The following is a 12,154-nucleotide window of genomic DNA, read 5'->3' as shown; positions in this document are numbered from 1 at the left end:
AAAGAGGGCACCATCTCCTTTCCACCTTCTGATTTGAATTCTAGATAAGATAATGGCATGACCAAGGCCTGAGCTGGCCTCTCCATCCTTGTTTCTGAAGCTGCAGCACAAGGAACTCACATCTTGCTTTTGTGACAATGCTGGAGGGCATCTTTCAGGGCATGGAGGACTCTGTTGACATTGAATTTGGTGGAGTTATAGCCCATGAGTCCTATTCGAAGAACCTGAGGTGAGAGTAAAGAATAATAATTATCAGTAGGATGCACTAAGTTCTCTGATACTTGTCCTAGACAGAAGTTACATTTCATGTTCCAGAGTGGATTCAAGGGCCATGGGGAGATGAAAACCATGCACTCAACAGTGATTTCCTACATGCCTACCATGGGATAGGCTTGATTCTCCAGTATGCTGCATGTTAGGTACATGCAGTAGGTGGAACATGCTGGCAGATCCAAATAGTGCTAAGCTCCATTCATGTCCACTTTGCAATAGTGTAAACTCTACAATTGCAAGAAGTGAAGAATCAGACTGTGTGCATGTGTGTATATAAACACATTAATATAAATGTATATTCTTTTTATTGGGATTGGCTGTACTTAATAATAAAACATAAAATAATGTCATTGGAGCCAATCCCAGTAAAATAGGAATAAAAGGAATTTTCAGCTTCTCCTTTGTTGACACCTGCTCTACTTCTGCTTGCTAAGATGGCCAAGATGAAATATGCTGTGGGCGCATCTACACCTGCCTGTGAATGCGCAGCAATAAGCTCCAGAGCTTTTAGCTTATTGCTGTCGAGCTTGTGTCTACATATGCACCTGGACTGAAGCACATTGAAATGGGTTGCAACAGCCCCAACTGGCAGGGGGCTCAGGGAGTCAGCCCACCAGCCTGGGCACTGCTGTGCACAACAAAACTCCGGAGCAGGGTAGTACTTGTATTTACTGTTGCTGAGTTTATTAGTTTTATGTGCTATAATAGGGGTGCACTTGTAGACACTGAGATGTTTACTGCACAGGTAATTAGTCAACTGTGCAGTAAAGATCTTGTATAATTGTGCTCCATAACTTTAAGGTTGAGTTTCTCCTCAGATGAGTGTCTATGGTTAAAGACAATAAAGGACATTCTGCAGAAAAAGGGGCATGGTGCCAGAGTGATTAACCGGCAGGGGTGGGCAATTATTTGGGTTCATGGGTTACATAGGCAGTTTTGGGGAGCTGTTGTGGGCCAGTCAGCACCCTCCTCCCCAGCCCACAACAGCCCGGAGCCTGTGCACCCTACAGTTCCTCCCTGCCACCGCCACTGGTGCCCAGCAGCAACTGAGTGCACAGCCCTTGCACACCCCGCACCTGCTCCAGACTCACCCCGGCCAGAGTGCGAGAGCAGCTGGGACCCACACGCACAGCCCTGGCCTAGGCCACCTTGTGGCAGCTCCACACTGGCCTGTCCATGATGAGCAGAGGTGGCAGCCAGGCAGAAGCTGCTGCCAGGTGCGGGGGAAAAGTGGCTATCTCCTCCTCATTGTTGTTGGGCCTTTCTTCGTACAGCCACCCAGAGCCTGCGCCTGGGTTGCCCTGCACATTTTCTCCGCTGTCACTGCTGCCATGCTGGGTGGCCCGGAGGTGGCGCTGATGGCAATGGTGATGGTGACAAAGAGGAGCTGCAGGGCAGCCCAGGCATGGGCTCCATGCAGCTGCAGCAAGAAAGGTCCAGCAGCGGTGAGGGGGAGGTGACGTCTTTTCTTTGCCCCCCCATGCCCAGCAGTAGCTTCTGCCAAGCCGCTGCAACTGCTGCCACTGATCACCCTGGGCAGGCAGGTCTGGAGCAGATATAAGAAGGCCTAGGGCCACGGCTATGTGCATGGGTCCCATATGGTCCAGAGCTGGTCTGCTCCGGTTAGGGCGGGTCCATAGTGGGCACAAGGTAGGCTGGGGCAGGGCCAGGGCCGGGGCTGTATCTGCAGGTCCCCACCAGTTTCCATGGGGCTGGTGGTGGTGGTGGCAGCCAGAAGGAGCTGCTGCTGTCTGGGCTGCCTACAAATGAAGTCCAACCGCAGAGCCACCCCAGCCTCACTGTGTGCCTGAAAGCAGCAGAATGCACCATGGGCAGGGCAGTGTCTGGGCCAGGTGAGACTGAGGGACCCACGGTGAGCCAGACAAAGTCACTCCATGGACTGTATTTGGCCCGTGGGCTGTATTTTGCCCATCCCTGGATTAACACCTCTTGCTGGTATGCCAGAAGTGTGAATTCAAGCCTTCCTCCAGACCTGTGCTAAAAGCTGCCTGCAGCCAACCGCCTATACATATTTATGGTATTATTTGAGAAGTCCAAGGCAAATGGAGGTGTGCTCCTGGCTATACACATTGTAGGTCAAGCTGATCTCATCTGACCTCGGTACAGAAAATAAACAGCAAAGGTCAGTCTGAAAGGAAGGTGAATTCCAGTGGTTTGTTCTGTAGCACATTATAACATTTAGATCATGACTTCTGGAGCTGTGCCTCTTGCACTGGCTTGAGTCACTCCAGCTCCAATAGAAATGGGTGCAGATCTTTCTGTCACCTTCAACAGGAGATGAATTGAGCATCAAATAAGGAACAGTTCTTCAACTAGGGAAGGGATGGGCATCATATTTCTTCCAAACAAAGTCCTGCATAGAACAACTTTGTTTAAAAAAAACCCAACAACTTCATGACAAGACTGCAAACTTCTCCTGAGTATTTTCCTAGAGCAGTGCAAGAGGCACTATCTACTGGTACTTGCAGAAGCTACACAGTGTATGAGACCTAAAGACAGCAGAAATATCATGCCCTTATTGGAACTTCCCTCTCTTTGTGAAAAAGATTTCATTGGAGCATCTCCACTTTTCCCAACCGTATTCAATGTAGGGTAACTATTTGGGCTAATAATAATCCCATGGGAAATGCCTCTCTCTGCCTGATGCAACCTGATTTAAAATGCACGATGAGAGAACAATGATACTTTTTAAGGGAATTACACCAGCACCAGGTCATCCAGGGATACTAACAAAAAGGATTTCATTACTGTCCAGGAAGCTGCCCTGCTTGATACTTTCCAGATACTAGACTGGGATTACTTTGCAGGAAATAGATTTCTTGCTTAGAGGAGAAATAAGGGAACATCAGAAAAGAAGTGGTCCAGGTGGTACTGTCAGGTGAAGGCCAAGGCTCGTTGGCTACAGAGAGCACATAAAATGTCCTCCTAGGGCAGGGCATTCCTCTCTGTGGTTCTATTTCTGTAAATCTATTGGAGCCCATAGAGCTGCTCCAGATGGATGTGGAGGGAACTGAGAGTGGAACTGGGTCCTTAATCTGTTGAGAATTGCATGGGAACATATTCATGTCAGTCCCCACCTCTTGGGAAGGTTCTGCCTTTGGCTGTCAGTTTGTACCCACCTTTCCTACTGAAGGCCCCAAGCCCCCTGTGATCTCAATCGCATATTTATTCATAAGGAACTCCGTGATCTCTTTCCAGTCATATCCCTCAGGCACTACAATGGTGGTGACGGTTGGAAGCCTTGCCGCCTGGAAAACAGAGACATGGAGGTCAGGTCCAGCCAACAGCTATCCTCTGGACTTGTGCAGACAGTCCTCTATGCCCTTCCTCTGTCATGCTGCAGACCTTCCCATTTGGGATGATAACTGCTTTCTATGGGAGAGGCTGTGTTTGGGTGGGAGTCTCTCAGGTACTGAATGCCTCCTTAGAAAGCCTTTTAAAATATGGGGCCAGATTTCTAGCTGGGATGAATTACCAAGGCTTTGATAAAGTCATTAGAGCTATGCTTATTTGCACCAGATGAGGATTTGGCCTTGCTTGTCCTGAGCTACATCCCATCACAGCGCTCTTTCTCCATGGCTCACTGCACCACTCCTCCATGGCAGAGTTCTACCCACATGACTAGAAATGCAGCAGGGAGGGATCTGCTCCAAGGGCTCTCTCAGTGCCCAGCAATCTCAATCTGTGTCCTACCTCTTCCTTCACAAAGAGTTTGAGGCCCAGCTTCTGCAGCCCCTCATGTAGGTAGAGGCAGTTCTCCTTGTGCAACTTCCAGGAGTTCTCCAGCCCCTGTGCACAAGGGAGAGAGAAGCATTAAACAGGGAATGATCACTGTGGGTCATGCATTGTGACAGAGCAGGGAGAAATATGATTTAACACTTCACCTGTATGGGAAAAGGTTGGTCCCTATTGGGCAATTTGGAGTCTGATGCACCACTTTGAAGCTCACTGAGATTGGGAGGAACCAAAATGTGTTATCAGCTGATGGCCATTGGATGACCTGTATAAAACAAGTCCTGTCTTCATTGGCTTGAGGGCACCCTTCTTACCAAACTCAACAGGAAGGCAACAGACTAGATGGCTGTAGAGGCTGAATAAGTCCATTACTTTAATAGGAGAACTGTCCTGGGCACAGTCAAGGCCCACCCTTTGGAGAACGCTGTAGTGCAGCTGCCCATTCTATGGTTAAATACAGGACTAGTCTTCAGGACTGTCTAGATGGGTTCTTCCAGCAGCTCAAAAGGCCAGACTTAGGCATCTAAACATGCTGATCACTGCCTAGTGGGATTTTCAAAACTACTTAGATACCAAGCTACATCTTTCAGTACTCAGATGCACTTAAAAATCAAGCCCTAGAATGGCAGACATTTGCCCTAAATAACACACAGCTGAATGACTCTTATCTCATATTCCTTTCTGCTCTTATGTCTTTATTTTCCCTCCCCTCCCACCTGAGTTCTACAGCCCGGGATGTCTCTCACAGCTGCTCACCTGTTCAGCCAGTATAGCTAAGCCCTCTCTCAGGCTGAAGAAGTTATTGACGGGTGGTGTGTGGTGGTACCTGTAAATTGCATGCAACATACTGTTCATGAGAACATGCCATAAGTGGATCAAACCAGTCTGTCCAAATCAATAATGGGTGCGTCTACACATGCATTTAAGCGCAATTGAATTTAATGCGCATTAAACGATTTTTGGCAGGTGTCTACACGTGCACTTGGCACTAAAGTTAGTGCACTTGGCATTAAAGTTAGTGCCAAGTCCTTGCAGCCCTGCCCTGTGCCCCTAGTGGCTGGGTAGATCCAGCACTAAAGTTAGTGCCTGGTTGCGTCTATATGTGCATTAATGTGCTTTAACTAATTGTGCCTAAATTTGATACCTGCAGCTGAAGGTATCAAATTTAGGTGCAATTAGCTTAATTTCACCATTTTAATGCACATTAAGGATGTGCATGTATAAACATGTGCCCATAATGCACATTAAATTAGGCAATGTGCATTAAAGTGTCTTGTGTAGACATGACCACCGAGAGCAAAACAGATTCCACGGGCTAAGCCACCAGAAACCATGCTTCATCCTGACTACATCTTTCTGTCTCATAAGTGGGGGGCAGAGATAGGAAATGAAATGAGGCTACTATGAGGACATTGGAGGTTGGGATTGCATTAAGGCTAAAAAGCAGCAGTGAATCTACTGACTCCAAAGAGGTTGATGGCAAGGTGTCAATAAATTTGTGCTATACAAGAAATATTGCATTCTCTAGTCCAGGATTGGCCAACCTGCAGCATGCAGGCCAAAAATGGTAGAGGCAGCCTGTGCTGTGTGGCACATGGCAGATTGGGGAAGGGACAGGGATCAAAGCTGCAGACAGGGCAGGGAGCAGAAAGCAGAGCAGGAAATCAGGCAGGGGAAAGGATCAGAGTGGCATTTGGAGAGGATGTGAAGCTTAATTTGTAGCACACCTGCCACAAATGTTGGCCTCCCACTGCTCTAGTCCACTTGCCTTCAACATTTTTTCTCTGGAAAATCTAATGAACTGAGCTGGAGTCAGAGCATGAATGTGTCTGAAGGGCAGAATGAGGTTTAGGTTTGCATTCAATAAGGGTGGATAAAGGGGTTGGAGCTCAGGGTAGGTTTCCTTTGTGTGAGGGTTGGGGCCTGGGGCAAAGGGAAGTTAGGATTGGGGCTGAGTGGCATTTTGATTTGGACTGAGGTAGAGATGGTTCATATTCTGGGTGAAAACTTGTGTAAGAGTCAAGACTGAGTTCACTTGGTATTAATCCATTGTAAAGGAGCTGCATGCAGGACCAGGATGGAACCTGGGCTCAAATCCCAGGGCTTGCCCCTCACATTCTTGGCTTGCCATCACAGCCCCAGTAGTTAGCCAGCCAGCCCAGGTCCAGGTAGAAAGAGGGAGGCTTTGTCTTCCTGTTTAAACTCTTCTTCCTGCCAAAGAATACATAAGAAATCTGAGTGGCTCATTCTAGGATCCCTGCCCATCAGCCAGAGCCTTGGGTTTCATTTCCCTGCTCAGACACAGCAGATTCTACTGCCAATTTAAGCTTGCTCCTCCTGGTGGAGGATGGAGAACAAGAGAGATTGATCTGCCACTCCTTTCTATGCTTAGCTAAAGTGCTGATGATTTTAAACTCCTACAAATGGGTCATCTCCTTGGAATTTTTCAAAACTGCTCTAAGCCAAAACTCAAAATACTGAAAATAAGGCTCTGATCTTGCCAACGTTTAAGCAGATAACTTCATTCAAGTGAATATTGCTTAAAGACAGAGGTTCTACATTTGCCTCAAAAAGTAGACTTAATAAATTAGAGCTGAGGTAAAAGGTGATTGTGTTGAATGCTGAGTGTCTGAGCACACAGGGCAACCACTGGACTGGGCAGAACCGAGCCAGTAACCAGTGGCTTTGGCTGCACAGTGAAGTCCTTAGGAATCCAGTGGCTCAAAGAAGCACTGACCAGATGGGATTTTGATGTGCCAGTGGCCATAGGTTTAGAATAGATTTAGGCTAGGAATTCCCAAACTAGGTGTCGTGATCCCATTTGAGGCCATATGCCACCAAAATTCAATTACCATGGATGGGGTCAGATCCAAAGTTGGGTTGCAAGTCCAGAAGAAGGCAAAAAAGACTGGGAACTACTTGTCTACGCTGAAAAAACAGTTTGTTTTACTATGGGATAACTAGAATTGTCCAGCTCAAAACTCTAGAGGAGGCACGGGGGACTAATGTGAGGTGAAGTAAACAACATGGACCACAGGGAATAAAGCTGAGGCTGACCTACTGCTGAACACCAACTCCGCTCATCTCTGTCCAGCAATCCACAGCAAGATCGTCATTGTGCTTGAATTATCCCCACCTTTGTGGCAGTAAAAACAAAACCTCAGTGTTCCTGCACTTTAATCTGAAACTGTGGCATTTGTTGGCAACTTTCTCTTTGCCCTTTGCATCACACCAGGCCCAGTTCTAGTGTGACACAGATGTTCACTGCTTAAATCCTCTTGCAGATTGTACCAGTTCCCTGTTAATTTGTCTAGACCATGCACATGGTTCTTGCTAGGAACTGATGCTCCATCCAAGAGTGTGTCTTACTGCTGTCCCCACCTAATGATGGAGAGAGGGTGAGGCTATTCTTACCTGGCTCTCTCGCTGAAGGAGATTGGAGCAGTGCCAGGGGGAACATTTAGCACTTTCTGAGATCCTGAGTATAAAATGTCAATCTCTATATTAAAAGGGAAAACAGCTTGTTAGAAATCTTGCAACATAGTGCTGATTACAAAGCAAAGGCTAGGGGCTGCCCCTCTGGAGGTAAGCAGCAGCTAGTTCCCCCTTATATTTGCATCCATGCCAGAAAATGCTGCACATTTTGTTACAAATAAGCCAGCCACTCAATCCCAACCCTTCAAGGACTTCAGCCACTCTTCAGTTGAGAGCAAGAAACACCGACATCTCCTCTCAGTCTCCATATGCATGTCAGAAACAGCAGGATCTCAGCAGGGCTGTCCATTACCAGCCAGACACACCAACCTGCCTAATGTCCACTCCTCTGTACTCAACCTATTATCCAACAGCCTGAGGAAACAGTGCCAGCTCCCCTTTAAACTCTGCCAGCTCCCCTTAGTCACCTGGTGGACTGGATCAGTATGTGTCCCAATAAAGTGCTTTAAAAGTGCCCACATTTGAAAGCAAATAGAAGCAGCACCATAAGGCAGTCCTTTAACCTAATCATGATAAATGAAGCCTGGGCACATCTGCAGAGGGTTGCAGGGTCTTGCAAGGCTGCTTGCAAAACACCAGTCATGCAGATTTATGGCTGTAACTGTATTTAAACCAGTTTGGAGAGGAACTATGTCTTTTACACTTAGGGCTGTTCTCTAGAGGAGCCCTTGCTGTGGAAGAGCTCACCCTTATGCCAGAAGCAATTCCTCTCCACTGCTGTCATCCTAGAGACTAGTGCTGGAGTGTTATGGCAGTGGAGAGCCCCCAGCCCATCTTTCCCTCCTCCCCTGCCCCAGAGTGTAATCCGCAGCCTCCCTTACAGCAGGGACCTTGTCCTCCCCATGCATTTCAAGCACAGTGATGGCAGGGATGGGTTAATATCCCAGATAAGCAAACTGAACTAGTTGTTCCCTACCCTGCTGGTCCATGAAGATAGGAGCACCACCCAGTGATGCTACTGAGTCCACCAGCAGCAGGCTGCCATACCTAGTAGGGGGAAGGGAAGAGTAAAGGTCAAGTGGCTTGTATTCATGCCCCAAAGCCTCTCTCTTTGTCTCTGCCCCAGATTCAGTCCTAGATTGTCCAGGGCCCTTCTGGAATACCTCCATCCTCAGGGCAAGTAAACCCCTACAGCAGCTCTGGCAGGGACTCGGACCTACACAGCTTTGCCCCAGGGGAAAGCAGAAACGCCATGGTTAGTGGGAAACACCTGTTCTTATGCTTTACATGGGAAAGCTAGTGTAACCCACAGCACGGTGGGATGTGAGTTGGCCAGAACTGGATAGACTACAGCCTGTACCCCTAAGACTGCTTTGCTAAGGCCTTGCTTAACAAGGCCTTGGCATAACAAGGCCTTTTAGCAGCCTTGACTTTCCCTTTACTCCCTTCCCCATCTTTTCTTTTTCAGCTTAACAAGGTTTAAAGTACCACAGCTGTGACTTCATTCTCCACCCAGCCCCTGGGTGCCAGCTTCCCTCTGTCCCCACCAGCTGGTCACCTCAGAGCTCACTGCTCATGCACAGCATAGCCAAAGCTGGGAAGCTGCAAGACTTTCCCTGGTCCCTGGATCTGCTACTGATAACAGCTGACTGATGCCTGTGACCTTGCTGGATTCTAGAGAGCAAAGGGCTCCTTCTTTGAGCTCCTGGGAGATGTTCTAAGTTTCACCAAAAAACCTGACACCTTTGCTTGACATGAATGTGCTTGTGGCCAGGCTGTTGGCCTGGCACTCATACTGACCTGTGGCAAAGCTCCCCAAGGCCATCCAGCGGCTGGAGCACACCACTGGATGACTCCCCATGTGTGATGAAGAGCACTGCTGGCTTGTGTTGTGCCAGACCCTTGAGTGGGCAACAGAGAGAGAGAGAGAGAGAGAATAAATATCAAGAGTAAAATGGCAAGGGCCATGGGAGAAAATCCACCAGAAGGAAGGATTCAGTGAGCTGGATCATCCCTTCCAGCTGACCCTTGCTCAGAGTAGAGGACAGGCCCAGGCATCCCTCTCCCCAGCAAACAGTGGAGTGCAGGGAATGTGAGGCAGTGGGATGTGGCTGCCAAGGAGCCCTTTGGCTGTACCCTGTGTACAATGGAAAAAGGCAGCTGGGGAATGGGTGCATCTTTGGGATGCAACCAGCACCTCAGGCTGCCTTCGAAGGCACACACCACTCTTACTGTCCTCCCCCATTTGTAACACTTAAAAGCAAACACTTCTGGGTTTCTATCATCTTTCCCCCATTCATGGGAGCAGCTCCCCATGAACTTCATCTCCAGGTTGGGAGGTGGTCTGTCAGCTGTAGGTAGAGGTGAGCCTGGAGCAGAAATGTGAGTGGCAGGGCTGTCCCAGATAACACACAAGATACCTATGCCTTCAGGATTCAAGCAGGGCACTAGAGAACACAGCTCCTTTTTTGCCTGGCACATATGTCCCTTTCGTGTCTTGTCTTACTCGCAGTGGTGCAGAGAGAGGAGCCATTTATAGCAGTGTCATCGACCTGTACACTGGTGTGAAAGTGGAATGGACACATAAATTCTAACACCAGGCTAAGCCACTCTACTGTGGTGTACATTTACCACTTGGAAAGTCTTGGATTCACTGCTATAAATTGCATTGCTGTTAAGTCCAGGGCTCTAGTCTGCTGCATCCCCAGATATCCCTTTGCTCAATGCAAACAGGCTATTATTAGCTTCCTAGCCACCTAGGGCCAAGAGTATCTACTGAGTGCAGCCACCTCTGGAAACCTGGCATGCATTTGCTCCAGATATCGGTGCAACTTACATAGGTATAAACAATCAGTATCAGTTATGTCGGTGTTAACATGTCACATGTCCACACCCAATGGCTGTGATGACAGCAACATGTGAATTCCAGCCTCCCCTTACAGCCCGTCAGGCCAGGGTCAGCCAGGCTGCTGTAGTCAGTCCCTGAGCATGGCTGTCCAGTTCTGCTGTGACTTTTGTATGGCGCAGCCAGGACTCACCTGCTCAATGTCCTTGAGTGTAAAGTACTCTCCAGGGGACTTCACCATCTGTTGAACATCAGCTCCTGCAAGAGGAAAGGGGCAGAGAGACAGTGCTCAGAGCTGCTGTGGCCACAGCACGATAGCCACAGCTGTCTGTCCTGCCTTCACCTCTAGAACAGCACCAGTAGCTTTGAACTCCAAACACTACACAGTGAGGAATAAATGGTGCTGCCAGGGAAAGGCAAAGCAGGACAAGATGCGTAGTACCCCTTGCCCATTGTTTTATCATGTGGGTGTCACTGCTGACACACATGTGGGATGGGGTAGGGCAGGCTCCAAAGCTGGTCAAGTTCATGCTGTGAGAGCTGAGGCAGAAGCTGAGGGGATGTCTGCACTGTGTCCTTAGGAGGTCCTGGGTGGGACAATTCTGAGCGTGGCCCCCTGCTCTGGCCAAACCTGGAAATGTGATGATGACACTGCTTTGAGGGGTGCTCAACATCTGCTGTAAAGCATCCGGAAGACTGAGTTCTCCAAAGCAGTGGCAGCAGGATGGTGTCCCAGAGCAATGGAGGAGCTCCATCTCTGGGTTTGGTGTGTACCTGGGGAGGCCCTTCTAGGACAGGACAGGGCTGCAGCACTGATGTATCATGAGCAGGGTCATCTGTAGGCCCTGGGTGCATCATTGCTTGGGCCTCCTACCCATCTCATCACATGGCAAGTGATTGTGCTTGAGTGCACAGTGGGTACAACCAGCGTTCTGTGTCACTGCATCCTTGCATTTATGGCTGCCTGCGTGCCTCTGCTTCAGTCCTTTTTCTATGTTATACTCCTGAACATCTGCACCCCATGCAGGGGGATATGTGGCATACATCTGGATTCATCACTGTCTCATGAGTCTTGGGGCTCCTGCAAATAATGGGCCTGGTGCCTGGGCCCCCATGGAGCCATGCCTTAACATGGCATTGACCATGAGTGACTCAGAGGCTGATCCCATCCATGGACCCATTGAGCACTTGTAAAAACAAGCCCAGTGTGATTGGCTCATGCAGCACCAGAGGGCAGAAAGTTTTGTCAGAATATGCCCAGGCTCTAAAGCCAGGCTCACAGTGCCTGCCCAACACACATACAACCGGCAAGGTGCCCTTAAAGCCCCCATCCCAATGCTTGTGTTTCCTTTGTGTGGGGTCCAGAGAATTAGCAGAGTCAGCAGCGCAGAGCAGCACACCAAAGGGAATGTGGTCAGGAGGGGGCATTGCCATGGTGCCACCCATCCTGCTCCCCAGCTTGTGGACTGTAACCAGCTCCATGTGGTGATCTCTGTAAGTAATAATAAGTCACGTATTAACATGCTTGTGAAGGTGCCTGCCAAAGTCCAGCCTGGCCTCATGGGAATTTGTCCAGTGGAAAAATAATAAAATGCAAGAAAAGAGAAGGGAAATGATTAAACTCAGAAACCCTGAGTTTCTAGGCAGCAGATGCCCTCTCCAGCCACTAGGAAGCAGGAACAGAGAAGTGTCCAGGTGGGTCAGAGAATACACATGTATGCCACTGAACAACCCCACAGATCCTTGCATCCAGGCCACAAATACTGGGATAGGGTCACCAAATCCAGTCAGGTTTCTCCATAAAAAAATTGAGCCATCGTCATCACAGGTGTACACTCTGACCAT

General features: G+C 48.7%; 1 protein-coding gene across 1 annotated transcript in view; it reads right to left on the bottom strand.

Annotated features, from left to right (window-relative positions):
* Nucleotides 1–6: 6 nt before the first annotated feature.
* AGXT (alanine--glyoxylate and serine--pyruvate aminotransferase) overlaps nucleotides 7–12,154 on the bottom strand; it is a 19,378-nt gene continuing 7,230 nt past the window's right edge. The window contains exons 3-11 of the mRNA XM_006016022.3: nucleotides 10,503–10,567; nucleotides 9,265–9,365; nucleotides 8,441–8,511; nucleotides 7,444–7,528; nucleotides 6,145–6,240; nucleotides 4,786–4,855; nucleotides 3,988–4,083; nucleotides 3,414–3,542; nucleotides 7–224 (exon numbers count right to left, since the gene is read on the bottom strand). Coding sequence (XP_006016084.2) covers nucleotides 117–224; nucleotides 3,414–3,542; nucleotides 3,988–4,083; nucleotides 4,786–4,855; nucleotides 6,145–6,240; nucleotides 7,444–7,528; nucleotides 8,441–8,511; nucleotides 9,265–9,365; nucleotides 10,503–10,567 — 821 coding nt within the window. The 3' untranslated portion in view covers nucleotides 7–116. The remainder of the gene's footprint in view (nucleotides 225–3,413; nucleotides 3,543–3,987; nucleotides 4,084–4,785; nucleotides 4,856–6,144; nucleotides 6,241–7,443; nucleotides 7,529–8,440; nucleotides 8,512–9,264; nucleotides 9,366–10,502; nucleotides 10,568–12,154) is intronic.

Source organism: Alligator sinensis, unplaced genomic scaffold, assembly GCF_000455745.1.
Source record: "Alligator sinensis unplaced genomic scaffold, ASM45574v1 scaffold237_1, whole genome shotgun sequence".
NCBI lineage: Eukaryota > Metazoa > Chordata > Crocodylia > Alligatoridae > Alligator > Alligator sinensis.
The sequence above is the reverse complement of the archived record's forward strand: the minus strand, read 5'-3'. Positions and strand labels throughout refer to the sequence as shown.